This window comes from Anolis carolinensis, chromosome 4, assembly GCF_035594765.1.
Source record: "Anolis carolinensis isolate JA03-04 chromosome 4, rAnoCar3.1.pri, whole genome shotgun sequence".
Classification (NCBI taxonomy): Eukaryota; Metazoa; Chordata; class Lepidosauria; order Squamata; family Dactyloidae; genus Anolis; species Anolis carolinensis.
Window position 1 is genome coordinate 173,814,063 of NC_085844.1, and position 25,701 is coordinate 173,839,763.

Sequence of the window (25,701 nt, forward strand, 5' to 3'; positions counted from 1 at the left end):
GCCCTGGTATATTAGGTTGTAATGTTTTCTTTTAAAAATTCTAAATGCAGTCATTTAAATCAACAATCAACTGTATAAAATAACTACAGTAGAGTCTCACTTATCCAAGCCTCGCTTATCCAAGGTTTTGGATTATCCAAGCCATTTTTGTAGTCAATGTTTTCAATATATCGTGATATTTTGGTGCTAAATTCGTAAATACAGTAATTACAACATAACATTACTGTGTATTGAACTACTTTTTCTGTCAAATTTGTTGTATAACATGATGTTTTGGTGCTTAATTTGTAAAATCATAACCTAATTTGATGTTTATTAGGCTTTTCCTTAATTCCTCCTTATTATCCAAGATATTCGCTTATCCAAGCTTCTGCCGGCCCATTTAGCTTGGATAAGTGAGACTCTACTGTATCACAAACTAGCTTTTAATGAATAACACATACCAATATATCTAGATTGCTCTTACAACCTGAACCAAATTAAAGTATGGAAATATTGTACAAATTTTTCAAAGATGTTTGCTTCTGCTTTTAAAGGGTAATTTCTTGATGCTGGACTATATATTTTAATAAGATTTCTATTCAAACGTAAACAACCACAGCATAGAATTAACTCGACTACAAATCAGCTTGGGTAGAATAAATTGAAATGGATCAATTCACATTGTGATTATCTGAACAAGCCCTTCTTTTGAAGCAACTCAACAAGTGAGTGGGAATGCTTAATGCTCCTTGAATAGCTTTCATTCAACATCATTGCATTTTAACCCAATCCCTTCTTTTAAATGCATTTAGCCACAATCTAGAAATAATTGTCAATTGTTAAGCGATTTAACCTGGAGATTCATCTGGAAATGATGAATGTGTCAACTCTAAAAGTTAGTGAAGGAAATTAGGGATAATAGAATGCACTTCACAACTAAGAATGTATGACAGTATCTTTTTTCGGTAGAATATAATGTGTTTTTCTCTGCTGTTATTAGTGGACATATTTAGTTGTGTTTCAGTATACTGTTATGGACAAACTTGTCAAGAGAAAATGTGCATTTGTCTTTAGATCTAAAAAGAATCCCCATCACAAAACAGAACTAAGCAGCCCAGTCTAGAAAAGAAAAACTTGTTAGAAGGTGAACAGGAAAAAGAAAACTGCTGACAGACAGAGTGAAAAAAGAGATGTCTATGAAAGTGCCAGCAAATGTTTTCCAAACTGCCTGAGCAATTCATTTTCAAAACTATTTTTCTCCAAGCAGGCAACAGACCTGTCATGAGAAAGCAAGCGAAGTCTGATAGGAGTTGCTTCATCTGGATGTAATGACGAACCACAGCTGATGATGCTAATCTTCACAAGCTAACTTCAAACCATGATTACAGATTCTGATTTGTTACACAAAACAAATTAATGACTCTGGTTGGGCACTGATATACAAACAAACCAGAGTTGTGATAAACAACCCGTACTTATAATTTGAACACCATTATGGTGATTTTGTATATGTGCTGAGAACACAACTGTCTCTATGAAATCCTTCCAATGTTTACCAATCTCCCAATTCTCTCACCTATATGGATAAGGATTGCATATTAGGCTGAGATAGCCATGTTCTCAGCTTCCACAGTTTTCACTTCTGATATATGTCAGTTTTAAGATGACTTTTTTTAATGCATTTACTAAATGAAGAGACAAAGCAATTAGCTACTTTATTAGATTTTTTGAAGTGGTGTCTCTATTAGGTCAAGAGAGAGATATTTTTATGATTTGCTCGAATGCTTCCTGCTGCAAAGATATTATGACTAAAACTTCATTAATTGCTTCATAAACTATTCTAAAGCTTGAAGGCTTCTGACAGCTTTTGCTAATATTAACAGCACTCAAGTGTTCAATGCTTCAAATAATAGAACCAGAGGTAAGCAGAAAGAGACGGACAGCCATTTCTTTCAATTGATAATATAGTTGGCAGATTTCACCTTAAGTCAATTTTGAACCACTTGTTTGAATGAAGTTTGGTCAAAAGGTGGGTTATAAAATAAGGATTTTTTTAAAAAAAAAAAATAGCAATGAAAGGGCTAGGCTTAGGCCCAGATCTGTTTGACCTAAAATTATTTGTAATATTTGGTGTTCCATTTTGTGTAATCCCCTGAAAACTGAACAAGGAGGAGGGATCCAAAAAGCTGGGCAAAACAGATCAAGAGAGCCGGCTTTATTGGCTACTGGAGAGGATGGAATTAAGTCTGCAAGATACCTGAGGCAGGGGTCTGCAGCTGAGCTCCTGGAGAAGATGAAATTAGCTGCAGTGTCTTTTCTCCCTCCCTGGCAGCAAAGTGTCCATTTATTTTGGAAAAGTTCCCTAGGCTCCTCCTCCAGAGAGGGCCCTGCTGGGGACGTGCTTTCGCAGCAGCACTTGCATGGGGTGGGCATTGAAAAGTCTCTGAGTTCCTCTCAGAGCATGATGGGAGTTGAAGTTTCTCTCTCTCTCTGTTTCTCAACCAATAAGTGAAGTGGCTGTGCAGAATGGGATAGCCTCTGTGGGACTGCCTATGAAGATGGTAAAAAATAGGGGAGAAATTAGGGTTGGATAAGGTTGTAAGATTTCTCTGTTATTTCTGTAGATATTCAGTCCATGAAAGGCAACATATGTGACACAACTTTGTCTTCTTTATGTTTACTTCTTCCTTCGGAGGTCTAGAGGCTGACATAAGTAGTCTAATATTGATATGCTATCAAATATTTACATTTTTTAAGTCTTGTCCAGAAAGGAAATAATTAATTATTGTATCATACAAATTTATTATCATATGAAATCACTTGTAGAAAGTAGCCTATTAATGACTCTAGTAAGTTCTGCATTTATTCTGCTGGTGTGATATTTCTGATGGTGGGAGGTTTTTTTTGGAGGGGAGTTAGCTAGTGTTTAGCATTTTGTTGTTTCTTTGCATGATATGCTAGCAGTATTGAGAATTACACAGAGCATGGCATGGGACACATATTTTAATAAATAGATTAGCCAGTGCTTACATGCAAAAAATATTCTCAAGAATGAGTGCAAACTGAAGCAATTTTTGTCTTTTAAATGTGACAGTAAATTTGACCTACAGAAAACAGATGTTCTCTTAATGATGTTCTACTTTTAGGCAGATCTTAAAAACAGCATTTGCTAATTCCTTTATACACCACCTACTTCCCTCCTTTTTTCACTTCTTTCCCCGCCACGCTAATGGAGAGGCTTAGAAACCTGCACAGTGATTTCTAATTTAACTTTTTTTTTTCCTCTGGATTTAAAAAATCTGCCTTTAAAAAGGTTTACAACCTATTCCTTATTTGCTGACATGGGAGATAACCGCATTAGTGGCAAAGCTTAATAACTTCTTGATAGGAGGATTAATGCTACTTTTGCTACTCCCCATCTTACAACATGTTTGTGTGCTACACACTGCCTAAATTGTGGAATGTGCATGTGTTTTGCGCCCCAATGAAACATCTTTTCAGGTAATTAAAAGCAGTCTTTATAATTATATACAAAAAAAATCTACAAAAGCTGGAATTCTATAGTAGGTTCAAGCCACTGAGTTCTCACATTTCTGGTTATTTCATGCAGCACTCTAGGGAGAAAGGATGGGAGATGCTTGCTCTAATTGAAGAAACCTTTTGTATTGAAATGTCTACAGAAAGACAGGCACACAGGGCCAAACATTTGCCCCCAGTTAGTGCAGTATAGTCCTGTGATGTCTCTGCTGTAAACTTTTCCTTGGTCTAATAGACACTAATAGTTCCCTCTTAGGAAGCATCTTCTCACCAGCAAGTGATGCGGAACAAGAACTGATGGAGGATAAAGCTCAATGGTACCATGATAATTGGGCACTTGGGACATACAGTGACATAGCAGACAACTGTTTTCTGGGAGGTCCTGCCACAGCACAGTCAGGTTGTTGCTAATGGTCTGTTGAATGATGCACACATGTATCTCTCATGTTATGCTGTTGATCCAGACATAAGAGAAAGCAGTGTTGCTTCAGCAAGACAACTGGGGGTGCACTGTGTTGGCATTGCGCAATTGAAGGATTAGTAGGATCATAGTATGGTGGGAGAAGAAAATGCTCAGAAAGAAAGAAAGAAAATAGAATGGATCATATCAGTGTAAAAATATACTGTTTTAGATTGTGAGAAGGTGCATAACTTGTAGCACAGTAATCTATTTGTGATTCTTTGGCTTCATGTTACTTTGAATAGCTACTGCTTTTAAGACTAGCCTTAAAGTGAACTCAGTGCTATCTTCTTCTTTCTTATCACCAATAAAGTGCGTAGATAATAAGAACACGATTTCTAAATGTTGCATTAGGATCCACTTATGGTTCACAAAGATGATAATATAATTTGCTGAAGACGGTGCCTCTTTGAGGTGCAATGGTGCACTAATATACAGGCCTTTGGTGAAACAATAGGTGTACTCTCTGTCTTAGGAACTGCTGTGCTTTCAAAAGAAATTTGCTTTCAGTTGATTTCATACTACCTCATTGAAATGGCCTAGGGATGTATTACATGATACAAAATAGCTCAATATATATGCATCTCTAAGTAAGTACCCAGAGAAGAGGGAAACATGTTACATGTACATGTTTGAGAGTAAACATTATTGTGTTCATCTAATCACCACATTTATCCCCAGTTATTCAGCATCCTTAATTTCAAAAGACCTAGTTAAGAGATGTTCTATATCACCATAAGGTATTATTTCCAATTGTAAACGCAGTAGTCGTTGGAGTAATTTATTTGCATCCGGTTGAGGGGACATAGCAAAATGCTTCTGATGTCTATTCCTTGCAATGCAAAGATTGGCTGCGAGGGTTAGTGGTAGTAGTGATTCAACAAGGTTATGGTATCTCTGGAGGGGCTATGGAATCTGTGGAGGGAGAAGTGAATGTCAACTTATGTCATGGCCACAGTGTATGGGGATCAAAATCTGTTTCTCCCTTTCTCAGCTATGTTCCAAATTGCAGTCCTGTTACTAGAACTCATTAGAAGCCATTATGAACCCATGTTCCACCTGTCTTTCTCAGTAGTTCATCTTCATTTCTTCACACTGGGTTCTGTTTCTTGGTGTGACAGCATCAAAACTAAAGTATATTTTTGTTGATAAACTAAAGTTCAGTTCACTTACATTGTATCTTGGCACTGAAACAAACCCATGTGTTCACCATGATTAGATTATCGCTGAGGTAAGCAAAAGTATCTTACTAACAAACTACAGAATACCTCTTATTCAGAAGTAAAATCAATAATTGTTGAAGTTATCGTTGTTGTGCTCAGAAATACATGCCATTTTCATAAATCATTCACTTTCATTTTCATCAATCATGCATTACAGCTGGAGAATGGAAACCTGTTGTTGGACATAGATGAAAATCTTGATAGAGTCACTCAGGTAAGCTAATCCTTGTAGATGACATCACCAAAACTACATAGGTAGAAAACAGATACGATGTCAGTAGAAAATGCAAATGTTTTGTTATGTTCTAAATAGCCAATGATTGGGTACAGGCAGTCCACAGGTTATGAACAAGATAGGTTTTGTAGGTTTGTTCATAAATGAATTTGTGTATAAGTTAGAACAGGTACATTTTAAAGTGTAACTCCAGTCAAAACATATATTATAATGTTGGATAGCATAAAGAAAGATCAACACCCCTGTGGTTTTTTCTGTCTGTCCACCTGTTCAGAAGATTTCCACCTCACTTTCTGTCCCTGTGATAATTGGATTTTGAAAAATTTGGCTGGTTGTGGAAATAAGGATCGGTGAGAAAGCTTTAGTAGAGAAACCGTTTCCCCATGAAAACTCTTTCAGGAGTGAATGTCTATTCCTAGGGTCAGATTTCTCTCACTTCCTGTTGTCTCACCCCCATCTGTAACTATGAGTCATTGGCATGTAACTCGGGGACTGTATTTTCTTTCACAGGAATGTTGACTGCTCAAACCTAAGTGTGAAGGAGCTGTTGCATTCAAAACTACAGTACCAAAGCATGACATTAATGGTCCAAATTTCCCTCCAATTGTGCTCTCAATATGAATCAAATACCAAGACATAGCTGAAAGATCAAGCATGTCAAAAGTCAAATATATGATTAAGGTATGAAATTTAGGATGAAGGAGTTGAGTGAAATAACATCTAATCAGGTTCCAGTTCTGTCTCTCTCTCAAGGTTTCCTATGTAAAGTATTTATTTCTAAAGCTTGGGATGTACCTTTTTAGAAATAATATATTCCTGCTTCCCACTGCAATGCTTTTCTGGCAGCTGATTGTTAAGCAATTTTTTCTTATACCCTTCATTCAGAAGCACTGTACACTTTCACTGATTTTTGAGAGCTACAAAATATAAAAATGACCCCAAATCCTTTAAAATGACCCCCAGGAACGAACATTTTAGATGTGATCACCAGATGTAATTCATCGTGATATTTGTGCCACTGAACAAATATTGTTAAAAAAACAAGTAAAGTGTTAGAAATAGAATTATGTTTAGTATTTTACCAAGCTTTACAACAAATTCTCAGCAGCATGGAAGCAAACTGTGAGGCTGTTGGCTTACTCATTAATGCGGAGATTTTATAGCAAGTATGTAAACATTCATTCTGTTGTGTTATTTTGGGGTACATTGAGGGATTCTTTTCTGTAAAGAAATGTATATACAATTAATACTTCGTGCTTTTATGTTACTACTAGAAGGATTTGGATTTGAATAGAAGGGCAGATCTCTGCCCCCAAGGAGCACACTTACTTTGGAAACAGTGAGAAAGAAAGAGAAAGACCATGTTTTTTAATAGACTACAACAAAATATGCCTTTGTCTATATGTACATGCATACTGCCCCTTAAATCATGGAATTTCAGGATGGTGTGCAATAATAAAATCAGTTTAATAAAAAAAAATCAATTAAAATGTAAAATAATGAAAATAATTTAAAAATATTAATAAGGTAAAATAATTTAACAACATCTTCTGAGTTGTCTTCAAGGGCAGCCCCTGTAGAGTATGCAGCAATAATCTAGCAGGAAAATTCTGAATTTTTGTGGCCAGGTTATTACTGTCTAGGAAAAGCTGTGGTAAGCAGATCAACCTAAACTGGCTTCAAGCATTCAACCCATAGACAGAAATGGATCAAGGCGTATTCTCAGGAGACATCACCTGTACCCTGTTTTATCTCTGCTAACTAAAATTAAAACATAAGTTTGTCAAACTGTAATAAACATTTAATGGAGCTCCAGAAGGACAATGAGAAATAAGGGAAAAGGCAGGAGAAATGAAGTACCTTGAAAAATTGCTTGGCTTTTCCCAAACAAATCAAGCAATCAGTCTTTCCTGGGCTTAAAGCCTAGATGGAATCCCATAAAGGCATTGTAGCAGTATTCTCACTCCAGAAGCGACTTGCAGTTTCTCAAGTCGCTCCTGACATGGAAAAAAAAAGTATTCAGAAGGAATACTGTCACAGTCTTTTCTAATATATTTTAAAAAAGAAGGAGTCTTGAAGCTCATTTATGTCAAATATATTTCAGCATAGGTTGCTATATCGTCTGCTTCTACCATTAGTGTTAAAGATGGCACAATACTTGCTTTCTATTAAGATTTTATTATTATTATGCATCCATGTCTATGTAATCCACATTATTAGTAAAGCACCTCTTGGACATGCAGCAATCATCGGATTTCTTTTGCTTCCATTAAAATAGATTCAAATAGAAGAAAGCAATCTTTCAATGTCCATTTTGTTCAAATAAATGTGATCCTGCAAAGAATATTGTTAGCTTTTTAAAATACTTTTAATGTATATTAGAGAAATTAATTTTGATCAGCTTTATTACATGCATGCTAGTGTAACTTCTCAAACTGGTATTCACTTTTCATATCACAATGCTTTCTCTGCTTCATTCCATGAAATGCCTAATTATTTGCTATACATTTTGAATGATAGCTTATAAGATAAAGGTAAAGGTTTCCCCTTGACATTAAGTCTAGGCGTGTCCGACTGGAGGATGGTGCTCATCTCCATTTTTAAGCTGAAGGGCTGGTGTTGTCCGTAGACACTTCTTAGGTCATGTGGCTGGAATGACTGCATGGAGCGTCTTTACCTTCCCACTGGAACAGTACCTAATGATATACTCACATTTACATGTTTTCGAACTGCTAGGTATGCAGAAGCTAGAGCTAATATCGGGAGCTCACCCCACTTTCCAGATTTGAACTGCAAGCCTTTTGGTCAGCAAGTTCAGCAGCTCTGTGGTTTAACCTACTGCACCACTAAGGACTCCTACTGATAGTTTATAGAAGCACCATATTTTCAAATCCCGTGGAAATTGATTAGGCCAGGACTCCCTGGGCTACACCAAAAACTGGAAAGTTGCACAGGAAATGCCACTTTGACAAATTGATTTGGTTTCCAAATTATTGCTGGACATTCTTGTAATCATCAGGATTAAATGAGTTTTCACTGAAATCTGTAGTTCATTTCTAGATGTTTCATCTTATATCTGGAGTAAATCTACAGTTTTAATTTTTTGTGTTCATGTGCACTGATGGATTTTAACACTTTTAATGGATTTTAACTGATTTTTTTAGTGCTGTGTCTGATTTGATTTTAAAGTTTGCACATTTGTATATTTTAAATTGTATACTTATGCTTTTATGTCTAGCCGCTTTGAGTCCCCTTTAGGGAGATAAAGTGGGGTATAACAACAACAACAACAACAACAACAACAGTAATAATTCATGTGCACACCTTTGTATGTGCATGCCTCCGTTTCACAATCATTTTCTAACTGTGGAGCCTTTTTGGAATAAAAGATTAACAAGAAATAGCTTTATCAGAGTACCCTTGGCTCACAGAGGCTGAAAAATAATCTCTTCCCTAGATAATTGAGAAAGAAATTTCTGCCAGCCTGCATCCTTTTAAGAAGTGGATTTGTTACGCCTCCTTAGCACACGAGGAGCTGAACCTTTAAAATGGGCGGCATCTTATTAAAAAAAAGAATTTTATCAGACAAAGTGCTATCTTTCAAACAAACATCAGAAAATATTCTTTGTCTTTTTTGCTTGGCATTTCTACGTGGAATAACTGGTCACTTCCCTTCAAATTAAGACTGTATTTCATTTTTTCCTCTTTTTTAGTGACTTTGTGTTACAAAAAGGGTCTAATTCGCTTTTCATTTTGAGTGCCTTTAATTGAAGTCACTTCAGGCACAAGTACACTTTTTCCCTGAAATCAGAGCTTAATGACAGCTCCAAGCTTGGAAGCCCAGTGTCAAGAAAGGAAGCCTTTCTTGAGCCTTATGATTACCTTGCACTCTCTGCCAAGCAAACATATCTCTGCCCTGCTTTAAATCTGTTTGAGCTTTCTGAATATTGATAGAATGTATAGCCCTGTGAAGGGCATGAAAGGTACAGGAATGAGAGAAAATGACAATCAATATCCCAATGTGGCAAGATATTACTCATAAATACTTGATAAGTAATATCTTGCCACATTGGGATAGTTTTGACTCAGATTACTGCCTACCCAGTGCATATGTCCTCTGCCTCTGGGCCTGCACACACATATAGGTCCAAATTTTGCAATTCCCAGTTTGGATTCAGTTATATGGTATGAATATCCATACAGGGTAATGACTATGCTTGCAAAGCATCTATGTACTGATATCTGATGGGCTTGTAGTGAGTTATATATTTAGAATGACTAAGATTTCCTGTTACATATTACAGTTGCCAAACATTATTTAACAACTGTAATATAACTTAGTTATGCCCTTGCTGCCCCCCCCCCCCACACACACACACTAATTGTTTGTAACATATTATTTCTAAGTTCTGAGCATTATGTCATTATTTTATGAAATGACAGGATCAGTCTTCTGACATCATTGTAAGGGTAAATTCCCCAACTAGTCTTGTTACCTGGATACAAAAAGAGTGTTCTAAAGGTTTGAAAGCTCTATGTTCAGAAGACATTTGTACTCATTCCCACTTCCATCAGTCAAAGGTTTTGGCTTCAAAACATACAAGAAATGAGAGCTGAGGATGAACATTCTTGTAAGGCTTTATCTCCAATAAAAGAGCAGATTCCATAGGACCTCCTCCTATGAAGGCATTGAAGCATAGGACATGAGGTTTAACGTACTTCACATCTTTCCCCTCATGGACAGTAAAAAGCAGGAAAGAAAGATATTAAGCAAACAATTCCCACTCTTCAGAAGAAAAGATTCACTGGTGACTACAGAATCTCATTCCTACTCAAGTTTTCATGCCAGAAGGCATCATAGGAAAACGTCTCAGTTTCCATAAAGTTAATGAAGTGAAGGACAGTGGAAGCACAATCACCATGGCCCCATTTACACTGCCATATAATTCAGTTTCAGAATGCAGATTAACTCGTATAATCCAGTTCAGTGCAGTTCAATCTGCATTATATGTGTTTACACTAATGAATAGAATTCAGTTCAAACTGCATTATGGCAGTGTATATAGGGTCTGGGAAAGCAATTAATGTAAAAATCACTCGATATCCAAATGCGGATGATGCCTATCCTCTCAACAAGAATTCTCTTGTATGTGGCTCTTCTAGTCTTTCTTAATGGTCCTATTGTGTTATAAAAGTGAAGAAAACAGCCCTGACAAAGAATTTTGACTCATCTGTAAATTCTGAATATGCTTAAAATTGCGAATCACTGGTTTTCTCTTAGAAAGATCATAGTGAAGTAGAGCCAAAGGTCCTTTAATCAGAATGATCTCTCTTCTTAACTTTGATAGGCTTTAGTACACGTGTTCATGCTGCAGGAAAGAAGACTAGAAAGATTTCTCTATTCCCTTTCTTTAATTTCATTGTTCATGTGTTTCTACATATAGTTTAGGACCTTCAAGTGATACCAGTTTTTCAGGCTCCTTAGAATGTAGAAAAACCTGGATTTTTTTCATATTGCGTTCTGTGCTTCCACTTTAAATTCCATGGATCCATCCTATGAATCTTGAGATTTGCTGTTTAGGGGGAATTATTTAGAACTTCAACGAAGAAAAGTCTAGTTCCCCCTGAATTACAAATCCCAGGATTCCATAGGATGGAATCAGGCCTATTAAATTAAAATCAAAGTTAGTGTGGCATTCAACAAAAAGGCTGAGAAAAGTAGAATTGCCTCCCCCCAATAAGGTTTACTGATATGTAACCTTATTATCCTCACTGCAAAGAGTCTGAGTTTAATGAAACAGGAAGAATAATCGTCCTCTTAAGTGGAGTTCAGATTGCTGAAACTTAAAACAATATTCCTATAATTACCTATATGGGAGTTGTTCTGGATGCTTTGAAACATTTTTAAAGTCATCATTAGGACAGAATTTTAGAGGGCAAAAGTTCTTTTATCCCTTTGGTCAATTTAGCTTTCAGACAGAAGGATCTCAAGAGGCTCATAATTTTTGCTACCATATTCCTATACCAAGGACACTTATTAATTTTGTTTAAAATTCCTTTTTCTTGCAGTTACTATAATGGAAAAATATTGGCTGAGATTAAAGAAATGACAAATTCTTAAACTAATTTTCCTTAATTTTGTCTCATGGACTAGATACACAAAAGTTGGCAGTCAGACTCTGCATAACTCACATTTGAATGCAACGAATATATTTGTCTTTATAACCTAACCATTTTCACTACTGCTGAATGAATGAAAGGGGATATATGCTTAACTTGTTCTTTTTAAAATCCTTTACAGGCTGTTCCCCAGCTAGAGCTGTTTGGGGACATGTCCACTCCTCCTGATGTAACCTCTCCCCCTGTAAGTACTGGTGTAATGTCCCCCTGTAATGTCCTGTCTCTTTCTCCCATGCTCCTTCCAGCTCACCATGTAGTGATTTAAGGCATGTAGATATTCATGAGGAACAATACCCCATACTGACGTTGAAAGACTTTCATAAAGCTTTGCAATCATATTACCCAGTTTGACTGTTTCCCTGTGTAAGATAACTCATTACCTTACTACTTTTCAGCACTAATTACTTACACTGATCCCCTGTGAAGCTATTAAAACCACACAACCTTAGACCTTTATGAAGAAACAGGTGCTGGAAGAATTTGCATATATCTGAGGAATTGGAAAAGAGCCCTTTCAATTCACAGAATACATGTCAAATATATGTGAAGTTTTTCTCATACAATTTGCTCATCCTTTCCTGAACTGCTGCTGCTTTCTCCTGCTGCTTCTTCACATCTACATCTTCTCTCTTATTATACCACCCATCATCCACCCCATGCTTTTCTCTCTCTTGTTCATGCTAACTATTTTAATTAGGAAAAAGGATGTGGTGCCAGTTCTTGGCAGCAAAAGCATAAACCGTGATTCCACTAATATGAGTGCATTCTATTTTTTCTTGTTTTACAGACCCCTGCAACTCCAGGTGATGCCTTTATCCCATCTTCATCCCAGCCACTTCCTGCTGGTGCAGAAGTATTTAGTTCTGTACCTTACAGCACTGCTGCTGTACCCTCAGGTAAGTTATTCATATCAAACTGTGTAACAAAGAACATACATGCCCAGTCTGAGCTTATTTGATTCGAATGAGAACTATGTGTTTTACTTCTAGTGTTGTACATCAGATATGGAGAACAAACTTGACTCCATTTGGAATATTAGTTGCCAAGTGCAAGTTCAGATATGAATAATAATAACAACAACAACAACAACAACAACTTTGTTTTTGTATGCCGCCTCCATCTCCCCAACAGGGACTCGGAGCAGCTCACACGGGACAAGCCCAATATAAATCACATAACATCATAAAATCAAACAGTTAAAACAACAAGCATCATATTTAAAAACAAATTAAACAGGTCATAGTTTTAAAAACGTAATTGAGAGCAGGAACCATAAACAATCATCCACAGCATTAAAAGATCCAATATGGACATAAATGGGCAAACAATCAACTGATAAAAAGAGTGTCTATATCAAAATAGAGCATACATCAAATAGACAAAGCAGGTAGAGAAGATAAATATGGGATGGAATCAAACTATAATGTGACAAGGCAAATTTCGATGTGGCTAAGGGCCAGGATATAACGGAATTGTCTAATTGAATGCACGACAGAACATCCATGTTTTTAACTGCTTCCGAAAGACAGCGAGGGTCGGTGCTAACCTAATCTCGCTGGGGAGGGAATTCCAGAGCCGGGGAGCCACCACAGAGAAGGCCCTCTCCCGCGTCCCCACCAACCGCATTTGCAAAGGGGGAGGAAGCGAGAGAAGAGCCTCCTCAGAAGATCTTAGAGATCGTACAGGTTCGTAGAGAAAGATGCGGTCACGAAGATAGCCTGGTCCCGAACCATTTAGGGCTTTATAGGTAAGCATCTGCACCTTGAATTGGGACCACAAACTTAATGGCAGCCAGTGGAGCTGTTTAAACAGAAATGGGTGGAGGGAGGGTCATCTTAAAATGTACCTGATCGTCATCAACAACAAAAAGCGGAAAACAAAAAGCACTGTGAATATAAAATACTAAAATGTGGGCTTCATACAAAATGTTTTTGCAAGCTAATGAATCTTTTGGCCATGTTTTCAGAAAACCTTTTAGAAAAAACAAAATATGTATTTTCTTCAGAATGTGTCCTTCACTAAAACAATATTATCTTCACTGAAAGTGAACACACGGCTACTACATCTTATTCAGAAATGTCCATAAATCTAGTCGTACTGGGTGGGAAACAAACAAAAAAGAGAGATAATAGAGCTATCACCTGCAATCATGAGTAAAAAACCAGTTTGGGGAGTACATACTCTTAATGGTTTGTTATCATGTTCCTTCTCAGCCGTGCAGTCTCTGTTGGCCGAGGTATTGGATAATTAGTTCAAATTCATCATACTTTTGAACAGGCTTCCTTAGCCTGAGACCTCATCACTCCCTTCCCATTTCTTCTTTTTTGCTATATTGAAGTGTTCTGTTCACATCGCATCTGTGCATTTGTCTCATGGTTTTAACTGGATGTGCTGCACAGACCTCAAACACAGCTCTAACTATCCCTTACTGCACTGAAGATGTTAGCCTTCATCTTCAAGATATCTCAGAGCGATGAGTTCCTTGCTTTTTTCCTCCATTAACATTTGCTAAGCATCTTTTCTACTGATCAATGTACATAGATGGGGGTGGTGGGAATATTTAGTCTCCAGACCAATTTGCAATCTTTACTGTAATGTGCTGGCATTTAAAATATTGCACTAGACCTTAAAATGTGTATGCCAAAAAACACCTTGAAGCATATGAAAAATATTTCAGCCTATACCTTCTATATAGTTGCACAGCTTCTTGACGGTTATTGTAAGTCTTGGATATTTTGTTGTCATCTTTCCATAGAGGGAAATCTTTTCTGCTATTGTATGATTGCTGTAGCTACTGGAATAGAAAGAGTAAAGAACTAGTCTCTGGTATAAATCAGAAAAGAACTGCAGGGAAAAGACAGTCCTTTCAATGACAGCATTACCCTTTGGACTGACGGAATAATTTTTTTAAGGTTGCACATTAGATGACAGATAGGTTAAAAACAATTTGGAAGGAAATGTTTTAGATGTGGTACAATGTGTGATGCTTAGCCTAGTTCAAAGCAATGCCCTTTGTTAACTAGCTTGCTGAAAATGCAAGAATAAAGCTATCTTTGGAACCTTCCACAGCTGCTCGTCAAGCTAAAAATACTGAGAGCAACACACAAGTAACTACTGGTCTGTGCCAGGCTGGGTGAGTGAGTGAGCATACAAAATACTATGAAACAAAGGAATTCAGTTCAAGGGGATGGAACAGAGAAAACATAATTAGGAACAATATCTCCTTACTATTTACTGGAGAGCAGTCTTGTAAAGAAGATATCGTTTTGTGTAAAGTCCAGTAATGTCTCAACCTGCCCTGTGTCTCTATTTTTTTGCCATAAACAATATTTTAAAGGGAACCATTACAGCAGATTTTCAATGGAACAAAAGAATCCACTAACAAGCCATATGGTTCCACATTTGTGTATCTGATCAATTTTTCTTCCTTGGCTGCCCTGTTTTTGCTATTCCTGTTCTGAAATTGTCCCCACTCTCTTTCCCCTGAAGGTTATGTTGCAATGGGAGCTGTCCTGCCCTCCTTCTGGGGACAACAACCACTTGTTCAACAACAACTGGCCATGGGTGCTCAGCCTCCAATTGCTCAGGTGATGCAGGGAGGACAGTCAATTGCATGGGGACAGCCTGGGATATTTTCTCCCACCCAGCAACCATGGCCATCTGTAGCTGGTCAGTTTCAGCCTGCTGCCTTCATGCCAACACAAACTGTTTTGCCTTTACAAGCAGCCATGTTTCAAGGTACCGTTGCTCCCATTGCTACTGTTCCACCTACAAGTGATTCCACCAGATCAAGTCCACAAACAGATAGGCCTAGGCAGCAAGCAGGAAATGAAATGTTTAAAGATTTCCAGATGGCTCAGCCTCCACCAGTGCCATCACGAAAACCAGATCAGCCTTCCCTCAGTTGTACCTCAGAGGCCTTCTCCAGTTACTTTAACAAAGTTGGGATGGCACAGGAAGCAGATGATTGTGATGACTTTGACATCTCTCAGTTAAATTTGACTCCTGTGACTTCTACAACACCATCAACGAACTCACGTAAGTACCCCAATTTTCTCCTGCAACCTCCAGCAAAATGTCTCCTTTTTCTAAGATGAAGCCATTCAAAGTGTCCATGTGTATAATTAAAAAGTAAATACATTGGGTGTCTTTGAAGTTGTGGAAACTTAAAATTAAAGATAACTGCATCAAGTTTGAGGAAGTTGTAATTCATTGTAAACATTACTTCAATGAATCTAGATTTTTAAAAACAGCATAATGTCATCCTAAAAAGGCTTGAAACTGGTTTGCATGAATCGATTTCTGGGCCCCTAAAGGCATTCAATTAGTGTCCTCATGACTTGGGGAAAGCAGAATTGCTTTTCAATGGAAAGTATGTCAAGTGCTCTGATGACTTACAAATTCTGAAATAATAATTATCAGCCTTACTTATCATTGTGATTACATTGTTGCAAAAACATTTTGTCTGAATCATCCCTAAATTAAGAGCTGCTGATGAGAGAATTTCCACTCAAGGGAACAGCATTTTCCAGAGTTGAATATATTACATAGGGGTGGGGCTGGGATTGAATCTAAGCAGATTATCTTATTGGTCATCACCATAATGATGCAACTTTTGATTTAATTTTAATGTCTGTATTTTAGGTGTTTGCATCATTTGGTTTTTCAAATGTTAATATACTTCTACTGTTTTGTTTTGTTTTTACGTGGGTTCTTTCACACGATAAGCAGTGAAAATGGCTCCAATGGGCCTGAGGAATTTTTAAAATGTAGTTATCTTCAAACTGTACAATACTCTCAAGACTATATTAATATATATTATTAGAATTAATTTTGTTCCAAAAAAAAAATGAATGAGTACTGCAGCATTAATTAAAAATAAAGCTAACACGGGACATGCTTTGTTGATGTACTTGTCATACAAAATGGCAAGTGGTTCCTGAATTTGCAAAAGACAAAATAGAATTAAAAGCTTACTACATTTTAAATGTCATCACACCATCAAACTGAGTGATTCTAGACATTATGTTAAGCAGAAGGCTTTCTCTAGAGACCAGCTTGTCGGATCCACATGGCATTAAATCTCTTTTTTATTCTTCACACACTTATACTGCACACTAGACAGATTGCTCCCACAACATTTCATCAAGTACTCATATGATATTTAGGATTCGGTAATTTACCCAAGAGCCCACATGGTGTAGAATTCGAAGTTTGGCCTAGGATTCTAGAAGACCATGCTTCATGTTCCCATTCAGCCATGGAAGCTCAATGGATGGCCTTTGGCAAGTTACATTCTCTTTCCCTCAGAAGAAAGGGTGGCCAACCTCCACTCAATAAATCTTGACATGAAAACCCATATATTGGAGCCAACTGGAAGGCTTCTAAGAATAACAACAATGTCTACTAAATCTAACTTCTTAATGTTGTTTTTCTTTAGCTCCAACTCCTGCTCCTAGACAAAGTTCTCCGTCCAAATCCTCAGCATCTCATACCAGTGATCCTGCTGCAGATGACATCTTTGAAGAGGGCTTTGAAAGTCCAAGCAAAAGTGAAGGACAGGAAGCGGTAAGGGGCGCAATTTTAAATCATCCACAAATAGCTACCTGGCTAATTGCGGCAATACACTTCACAGAAGCAAGTTATGAAATGCATGCACAGCTACTAAAGCTTTTTCTGTAGAAGGGTCCTTAAGTTGAATAGGCACAGTCAAAACAAGTGGACAGAGCCAGAGTTTTATTCAGGGAAATTGTTTAAATTATGCAACAGCTCTCTGTCTTGCAAAGCACAGTTCTGAAAAGTGTCTATACATTAGAGAAAACCATCTCCAGAAAATGACTTAAGAGATAAAATTATATGTCCTCTCATTTTCTCCTTCAGTGCCATTTTTTCTGGACTTGGCAACATTTCACCAAATGGAAGGTAGCATAATCCTCCCCAGGCTGAAATTATTCTCCTTTTTTCCTGACTGCATAATTAATATCAATGCTAGAGGACACAGTGTTTATTTCTCCTTAACCTCAGTCCTACAGTTTTCCTGTGTGTGTCAATATGCTGGAATCATTTGTAGATACAGAAGCAAAGGTATGCAAGTTAAAATGGAAGGCAGCCCACACCAATGAAATATTTTTGTTTACATATAAGCTTATAAAAATTTTCTGAATGTTTCACTTCCTCTTGGTCCATCTATGAACACAACTTCCTACTACAACTATGTTTCTCTAAAACAGGATTTGGGAACATCTCCTATAAAATACTGTAGATTTCAAAGAACAGGAAAATGCTGACACCTGAAAATAAAACTAAGTGGAAGGCAGTGTCAAAAGCAACAACACAGTGTCGTAGTAGACGATTTTCAGTTTGGGTAACAATATGAAGAAATTTAGCTGTGTAGGTCACTGATATGTTTAAAAGCAGAAGTCATGAACACTGTAACTGTAGCATGGTTCTGGGCCTATCCCACATGCAAAGAAGCAACAAAAGCATGACTTCACTCATGATTATGCAACTGGTCAGTTCCAAGTTTGTCACTACAATATGTGCTTGCTGTTGTAAGAAGTAATTAATGGGTGTCATTCACATTGCTACAACCTCACACACCATCACAGCCAGTTGTGAAGCTATAGCTGTCTGTGACAATGCATCACAAACTTCAGTGATTGCTTCTGTGATCACATGCCAGTTTCCTACCCTATGCAAGTTAGCCATTGCTCTGCTCCATTTATGGCTTTGTAATTATTTTCAGATTGCTAAACAAGCACTTTTGCATTTCATAAGACAACACCAATCCAAGTATTGGATGAATCTTGGGGGAGTGAATTCTAATGATTGGATGAGCAGCTTTACACTTTAATAGGAAGAAGGTCAAGTGTTTTATTTTCTTTTATCCAATCCAACAAACATTGAAACCACTTCCTTGCTTCATTCTTGGACTCTAATTTACCATGATGTCATATCCAGTGGAAAACAGTGGCTGTTCCAAGTTAGTACAAACACACTCCACACAGACATGCACACACACATTGATGGAGTAGAAATGGCACCACAAAACTCCAAGGGAAATATTTAATCCAGCTTTAAATTTTTATTGTACACATTCATGATGAAATGCAGCCATCGTTTGAAAATAACATCAGATTTTGTTTTCCTTGTTGTTGAGAAAAAAAAGGTGTTATGTTCTTGTATTCTAGCCTGATGGATCTCAGGCCTCATCCAACAGTGATCCATTTGGTGAGCCCATTGGTGATACTGTAAGTCCACAGGGCGATAGCTAGATAGCGCAGGTTGGGGTAGGTATCTGTCCTTTTCTCTGTCTCAATTTTGAGCTGTTCACTTTCACCATTGCCTGCCTTCATTTACATGGATGCTCTATATATGTAATACTTCATGTTCTCACTTCACTATTTCACATTGTTTGTGTTGTCAAAATAGAGGCCTGTTTTGAAATAACAATGCAATACTAAAGACTGTGAATATACCGTGCAATTGGAGATCATCATATTCATCAGAAAAACTGAAAATATGTTACTGCCATTCCACAACTTCTGATATTCCTAAGTAGTATTTTAGTTTCAAGCATTCCGTGTATTTATGATATGATTTATGATGTGGCAGGCAATTCTGGGCTGAAATGAAATTGATATTTTCTAAAATAATTAAGTATCATCCTCCAATTAAGATGTACCTTCCCACTCTGTACCTACATCAGTGGTCAATTGAAAAACCTATTACCTGAAGGTCAAAATAAAAAGTATTGAATGACAGTATTCACATGTGGATTGTTACTTCAGACACCACATTCCTCTTTCTCATTATATATGTTTGCATATATATCATGACAAAATATAAAATGACACAATTGCTTTAATCATTAACTGTGCACGCTGCATGTTGTGGGTGTTGATGGTTTTTTCCTGAAGGTTTCTGGCTATTTTTATTCTGGCATATGTGTCTTGTTGGAACGACAGTGGTGTTACAGTGCTTGTGACTGTTGCGTATTCTCATCTCATCTCAATGTGTTCCAGTGCCATCCCTATATGAAAAATGTTTCCTTTGTTACCGTATGCTGTTATTTAAAATAGCTTGAGCACTAAGTGATTTATTGCTCTTCTTTCTGTGTATGGAACATTTAAAGCAAATGTATATAAGTTGTGAATTTATTTTTTGTGCATAATGCACACTGGCTTCTAAACATTAAAGAATGTACACTCTTTGGTAATGTGTTCCACCAACACTGAATATCTGAATGCACTAGCTGTCCCTTCCCATTAAACCTTTCACATGGGCTTCCAAACCCCTTCTTTCCCCACTTGAAAGTACTGCCAGCACTCAATTTCATGCAGCCCCACTTGGTTTGCTTATCCAATACCAACACCATCAGCCAATCACCTTTCCCCTATCTTTAGGTAGACATGAAGGTTGAAAAGCCTACAAGCTTCTACTTCTCCTTCCTGATCCCAATGTCAGTAACATGTGGTTTGCTAGTACTCTACCGACATATTGCAATTAACGCTAATCCAGATATCTTATTTTCCTGGTCAGACATCATGACATAGTAATCCTAGTAAAAGAATGTCACGAGGAAAGCATATTTTGTTTTGATTTCTCACTCGATTCTGAAACTTGCATAGAATTATTAGTTTTTCTCATTTGAACTTTGTTAATGGTAGCAATTCTGAATATTCTACTTTAATTAGCCAAGATGAATTTCTGGAACAAGCATGCCCACTAGGGCCCCAAATAACCAACTTCTTTTTAACCTGCCCTGTATTTCCCTTTGTTTGGAGATAAAGTAATAATCTTTATTATTATTGTTTTATATTTTTGTTTCATATAAGCGTCTTCACTTTTGCTATTGACTCTGTTCACATCCAGTGTTCTCATGAATGGAGCAGCTCTCAGGGAATGCATCCAGTGAGGAGAGTGGGGAAAGTGGTTTTACTTCCTTCTGGCCTCCCTCCCTCCCTCCTGTGCCACCTGAAAAAGCTAATCTGGAAAGTTGGGAGCATTCAGTACCAAAATGTCATGGAAAGAGCAGGCTGAATTTAATCAGCTTTTACCCGCATCATGAAATCATTTAAAAAGGGTGACCATTTATCCTCTTTTCCAGATTATTTTATGTTTTGGCACAACCTAAAACATTATAGTTAAAGAACAATATGTTTGAAGGAAGCATCATTGGATATATGTGTTCTTATTATTTGATACTACAATATCACTTCTAGGGGAAATGCTTCATGTTCATCCTCCCCAAAGAATTCTCTAAGCAGTGGTTCACATTTTGACTTGATGTCTCAGTATCTTTAGTCTCGCTTTACTGATAAGCATGTTCTTTCAATTGAATGGTTTTTTTTATTTTAGAATTGCAAAGGGAATGAGCTAGGTATAAACACAGTATTCTCTGATACAAAATGAAGGATTTAGAAGTTATCTATTCCTTTCATTATCTTTGATGTACATGTGCTTACAATGATCTTGTTTATTCCATCACTATTCAAGTAGACATTCCCACATGATATTCTTTAATGTCATTTTACATTCTTTGTTAGTACCTCTTTTCTGTAGTATCTTCAAGTCTTTGTATTTGAAAATCGGGGGTTCATATTAGATTCCATATCCCAGGCTGTGTTCCTCTTCTGATCTACTTGCAATCTTAAATTTAAGCTTTCAGACTTGGATTTCTCAACTAACCTTTAAGAAAATGACAGCTACTCTCTTAGTAGTCAAATCTGCAATCTACTGATAAGTGAAATTGTTGCCTTGCTTTGGTTTATAAACCAGAAGTTGGAAGAACTGTCTTAAAACGTACAAAAATGCTAGCCATTAAAACAAATCTGTGTAGATATTTCTAGGCAGCATTCTGTTCAGAATGTAGAACTGCAAAACCCAAAGAAATAAAAGCTGCAAAAAAATAATAACAGTTGCATCATCTTGCTATGGTGGTATTAGTACAAGTGCTGAAAAAAGCAACTTTTCCTCAAAAGGATACTGTGTTTTATTTCCTTATCCATTAAGTGATAGAAATATTTTGCCAGTAAGAGAGATGCTTCAGTAGTGTTTCTTCAAGCTGATCAAGATGACCAACAGGCTGATTTCCAATAGTACAAAATTTTGGGCTTTAATGGTATCACATTTTGACTGCCTAAAGGCTGCCTCCTGTAGGATTAAACTTTCTTTCTGAGAAGAACTGACAGACAAAAGAGTCTACCCAACATACACTGCAAATACAAACAACTCCACCAAGTGTCAGTCCTGTTACCAATTTGTCAAGTGCTTCTAAAAATAGTGATATGCAGATCCAAAAGTTCAACAACTCACTGTAAGGATTTGTTTATAAAGTGTTGCCTGATGCATCATGAAGGGAATAAGAATGAACCAGTTATGTCAAAGGACTACTCAAAGAAAGTAGTTAGGAGTTTGTCTCTCGGTAGGGAAGGACAACTATGGCGAGTCTAAACTCTTCTGCCTCCAGAGACTTTCCAGAAAGCAAACATAACAAAACAAAGAACTAAACAGATCAGAACCAAACCAAAAGAATTGGAAGTTGCCAGAAATCCACTTCTGATTTTGAAAGCTGGATTTTAAAAAGCAATCCAGAAAAAGGAATGCAACTTATTTGAAATTTTAATTCCTGAAAGTTCCTGAAGAGACATTTCAATCCACCAACACCACCCTCTCTCTCTCCCCCAGCCCCATTTTTTGTCAGAAAAGGGATGGTCTGGAGAGTCCGAAGGAGTCAAGGACCACAAAAGCAACCTTGATGGGCTACAAGTGATGCCAGGCCTACACTTTTTTGATCCTGTCGTAAAAGCAATTATCTATTTAAAAAATCAAATGAATGCATGAGGCAAGTTAATTAACCAGTAAATAATAAGATGGCTCTTTCACTACCTCCCCAGCTGAATCTGGTCTACATAGAAACATGCAATATAAAAGATACATTACAGTCTATACTGAGGTGCAGTTCCCTTGGGATTTCTTGACCTTCTTTTTCAGTAGCAGTCTCAGTGCCAGGTTTTCCTTCTGGTTGGATGAGCAAGGAGCAGAAGACTTATTTTCTGAAATGCATCAACTGAGATTCTAGTTTCTGTTCAGCCACCCAGAAGGAAAACACTCTGCTAAAAAAATCTGCATAAGAGTAGAGAGGTCAAAGAAACCTTGGGAGAATTGCAACTTTAAGTTCATAATACATCTTTTATGGCCTACTCCCATACATCAGCAAGAAAAATTCTGGCCATAACACTGTCTTTGTGTTTCTGCTGCCCAAAAGATAGATATATGTTCAGGTTAACAGATGATGGATGCATTCGGGGGGGGGGGGGGGGGCGATACCTAAGGTGTCTGGTAATACATATATTTTGGAAAGTAAGTACAAAATGGTAGCATTTACTAGGGGAAGGAGGAAGAGTAAAGTAGATACGCTATTTAATTTGAAAGTCAAGCTGAATAAGAGGTATTTGTAATATTTTTCAGGCTGATGCTTTTCTAAAAGCTTTAGGGTGGAGGAACATTTTGAGAAATTCCTTAGTCATAGTAGATCCTAGCCATACTTCGAAATGAGCTTTGAGGAGGAAAGAAAGGTATTGCTTCTGAATGACAAAATAATCATTTATTTCTGCACATACAATTCAATTAACCCATGAATTTTCTAAACATATCTTTTAAAAGAATGTCCAGTATGTTGTTTATATCAGCCCCTTCACAAAACTGCAAACAAGCTGGTCCAAATGGTTTTCCTCTCCTACAATTTTACAATAAATAGACACCTCTAGAAAAGATTAAAATCATTCATTCATCACATAAGCACTGAAATGTTAGGCCAAAGACATGTGTTGAGGTGCAATTTCCTGTATCTCTTAATGCTGATTTTCTAAATTAATCTGAAAATCTTTATTTTTGCAGTTCTTAATTATTAACTTATAAAGGGTCTTTTCTGACCATAATACTAGTGTTTTTTCTTCTTAGCATCCTTTACTCACCTTGAGATGGTATAAAGCCTTTATTATATTTTTGGATTTTAAACAGATTTGTGCATTTCTTGCTGCTGCTCAGTCGTTTAGTCGTCTCCGACTATTCGTGACCTCATGGACCAGTCCACGCCAGAGCTCCCTGTCGGCTGTCACTGCCCCCAGTTCCTTCAAGGTCAAGCTAGTCACTTCAAGGATACCGTCCATCCATCTTGCCCTTGGTTGGCCTCTCTTCCTTTTTCCTTCCATTTTCCCCAGCATCACAATCTTTTCCAAGCTTTCCTGTCTCCTCATGATGTGGCCAAAATACTTCAGCTTTGCCTCTAATATCGTTCCCTCCAGTGAGCATCCGGGCGTTATTTCCTGGACGATGGACTGGTTGGATCTTCTTGTAGTCCAAGGCACTCTCAGGATTTTCCTCCAGCACCAGAGTTCAAAAGCGTCTATCTTCCTTCGCTCAGCATTCCTTATGGCCCAGCTCTCGCATCCATAGGTTACTATGGGGAATACCATTGCTTTCACTATGCGGACCTTCGTTGCCAGTGTGATGTCTCTGCTCTTCACTATTTTGTCAAGGTTGGCCATTGCTCTCATCCCAAGAAGTAAACGTCTTCTGATTTCCTGGCTACAGTCTGCATCTGCAGTGATCTTCGCGCCTAGAAATGTAAAGTCTGTCACTGCCTCCATGTTTTCTCCCTCTATTTGCCAGTTATCAATAGGTGTAGTTGCCATGATCTTGGTTTTCTTGATGTTTAACTGCAACCCAGCTTTTGCACTTTCTTCTTTCACTTTGGTGATAAGGCTCCTCAGCTCTTCCTCACTTTCGGCCATCAGAGTGGTATCATCTGCATACCTAAGGTTGTTAATGTTTCTTCCAGCAATTTTAACTCTGGCCTTGGATTCCTCAAGCCCCGCATGTCGCATGATGTGTTCTGCGTACAAGTTGAATAGGCAGGGTGAAAGTATGCAGTCCTGCCGTACTCCTTTCCCAATCTTGAACCAGTCTGTTGTTCTGTGATCTGTTCTTACTGTGGCTACTTGGTCTTTATACAGATTTCTCAGGAGACAGACAAGGTGACTTGGTATCCCCATACCACCAAGAACATGCCATAGTTTATTATGATCTATGAAGGCTATCCATTTCTTCAGTGTTCCTCTTGTCCGCAGTAGTAGATCTGGTGGTCATCTTTTGTGAAGTGACCAATTCCAGTCCATTTCAGTTCACTGACTCCCAGTATGTCTATCTTTAATCTTGACATCTCACCAATAACCACATCCAGTTTGCCCTGGCTCATAGATCTTACATTCCAGGTTCCTATAGTGTGTTGATCTCTAGAACATCGTATTCGTCCTTCACCTCCAGCACCGTCGGCCGTTAGCCTTCCTTTCGGCATTGAGCTAATTGCGTCATCACATCTGGGGCTACTTGGACTAGTCCTCTGCTCCTCCCCAGTAGCATTTTGACCATCTTCCGACCTGGGAGTCCTATCTTCCGATGATATACCGACATTTCTCTGGTTGTACTGATCCATGTAGTTTTCATGGCAAGAATATTGGGGTGGGTTGCCATTACCTTCCCCAGGGATCGTGCTTGGTCTGACCGCTCTGCCATGACCTTCCCGTCTTGGGTGGCCCTGCACAGTATAGCTCATGGCTTCATCAAGGCACTCAAGCCCCTGCACCACGTAAGACATTCACTAGCCCCTTTTGGAATGTTAAGTACCTTGTCAGATGCAGTCTTCTCTTCATCTCTCTGCTGAAACAGAGTCCTATAGATGCCAGCACATGACACAAGGCAACTTCCAGTGGTTGCCTGCGGGATTCCGTTGCAGCAATGCAGAGAAATGGAATGAAGACTGTGCTGTTAAGAGTCAGGTGCTACTCAGCTCCCAGTGGGAGATGACAGAGAGAAGCCAGGAAAGGCAGAGGACCTGACAGTAGGGAACAAAAGAAGATGGATCCCTCTGCTTTTCCCCGTTTTCATGTGATGAGATCCTAAGCTATTAAAGATCAGAGCTTGAAATATCAGAAGCCATTCTAGAAGAGTTTATTTTGATCCAGAACAGGTCACTACTGGTAGCAGAAGGAGTATGGACCTGAACTTCAAGTTTAGACAGT

At 37.8% G+C, this 25,701-nt stretch overlaps 1 protein-coding gene across 17 annotated transcripts in view; it reads left to right on the plus strand.

Annotated features, from left to right (window-relative positions):
• Positions 1-25,701, plus strand: part of dab1 (DAB adaptor protein 1) — an 861,244-nt gene that overhangs the window by 826,125 nt on the left and 9,418 nt on the right. For 12 of the 17 annotated variants that reach the window (XM_062979599.1, XM_062979591.1, XM_062979587.1 and 9 more), the window contains 6 exons: positions 5,360-5,416; positions 11,739-11,801; positions 12,405-12,513; positions 15,107-15,655; positions 17,058-17,185; positions 18,808-18,906. In XM_062979599.1, coding sequence (XP_062835669.1) covers positions 5,360-5,416; positions 11,739-11,801; positions 12,405-12,513; positions 15,107-15,655; positions 17,058-17,185; positions 18,808-18,891 — 990 coding nt within the window. In that variant the 3' untranslated portion in view covers positions 18,892-18,906. The remainder of the gene's footprint in view (positions 1-5,359; positions 5,417-11,738; positions 11,802-12,404; positions 12,514-15,106; positions 15,656-17,057; positions 17,186-18,807; positions 18,907-25,701) is intronic. The other 5 variants (XM_062979594.1, XM_062979593.1, XM_062979598.1 and 2 more) reach the window with 3 other exon arrangements.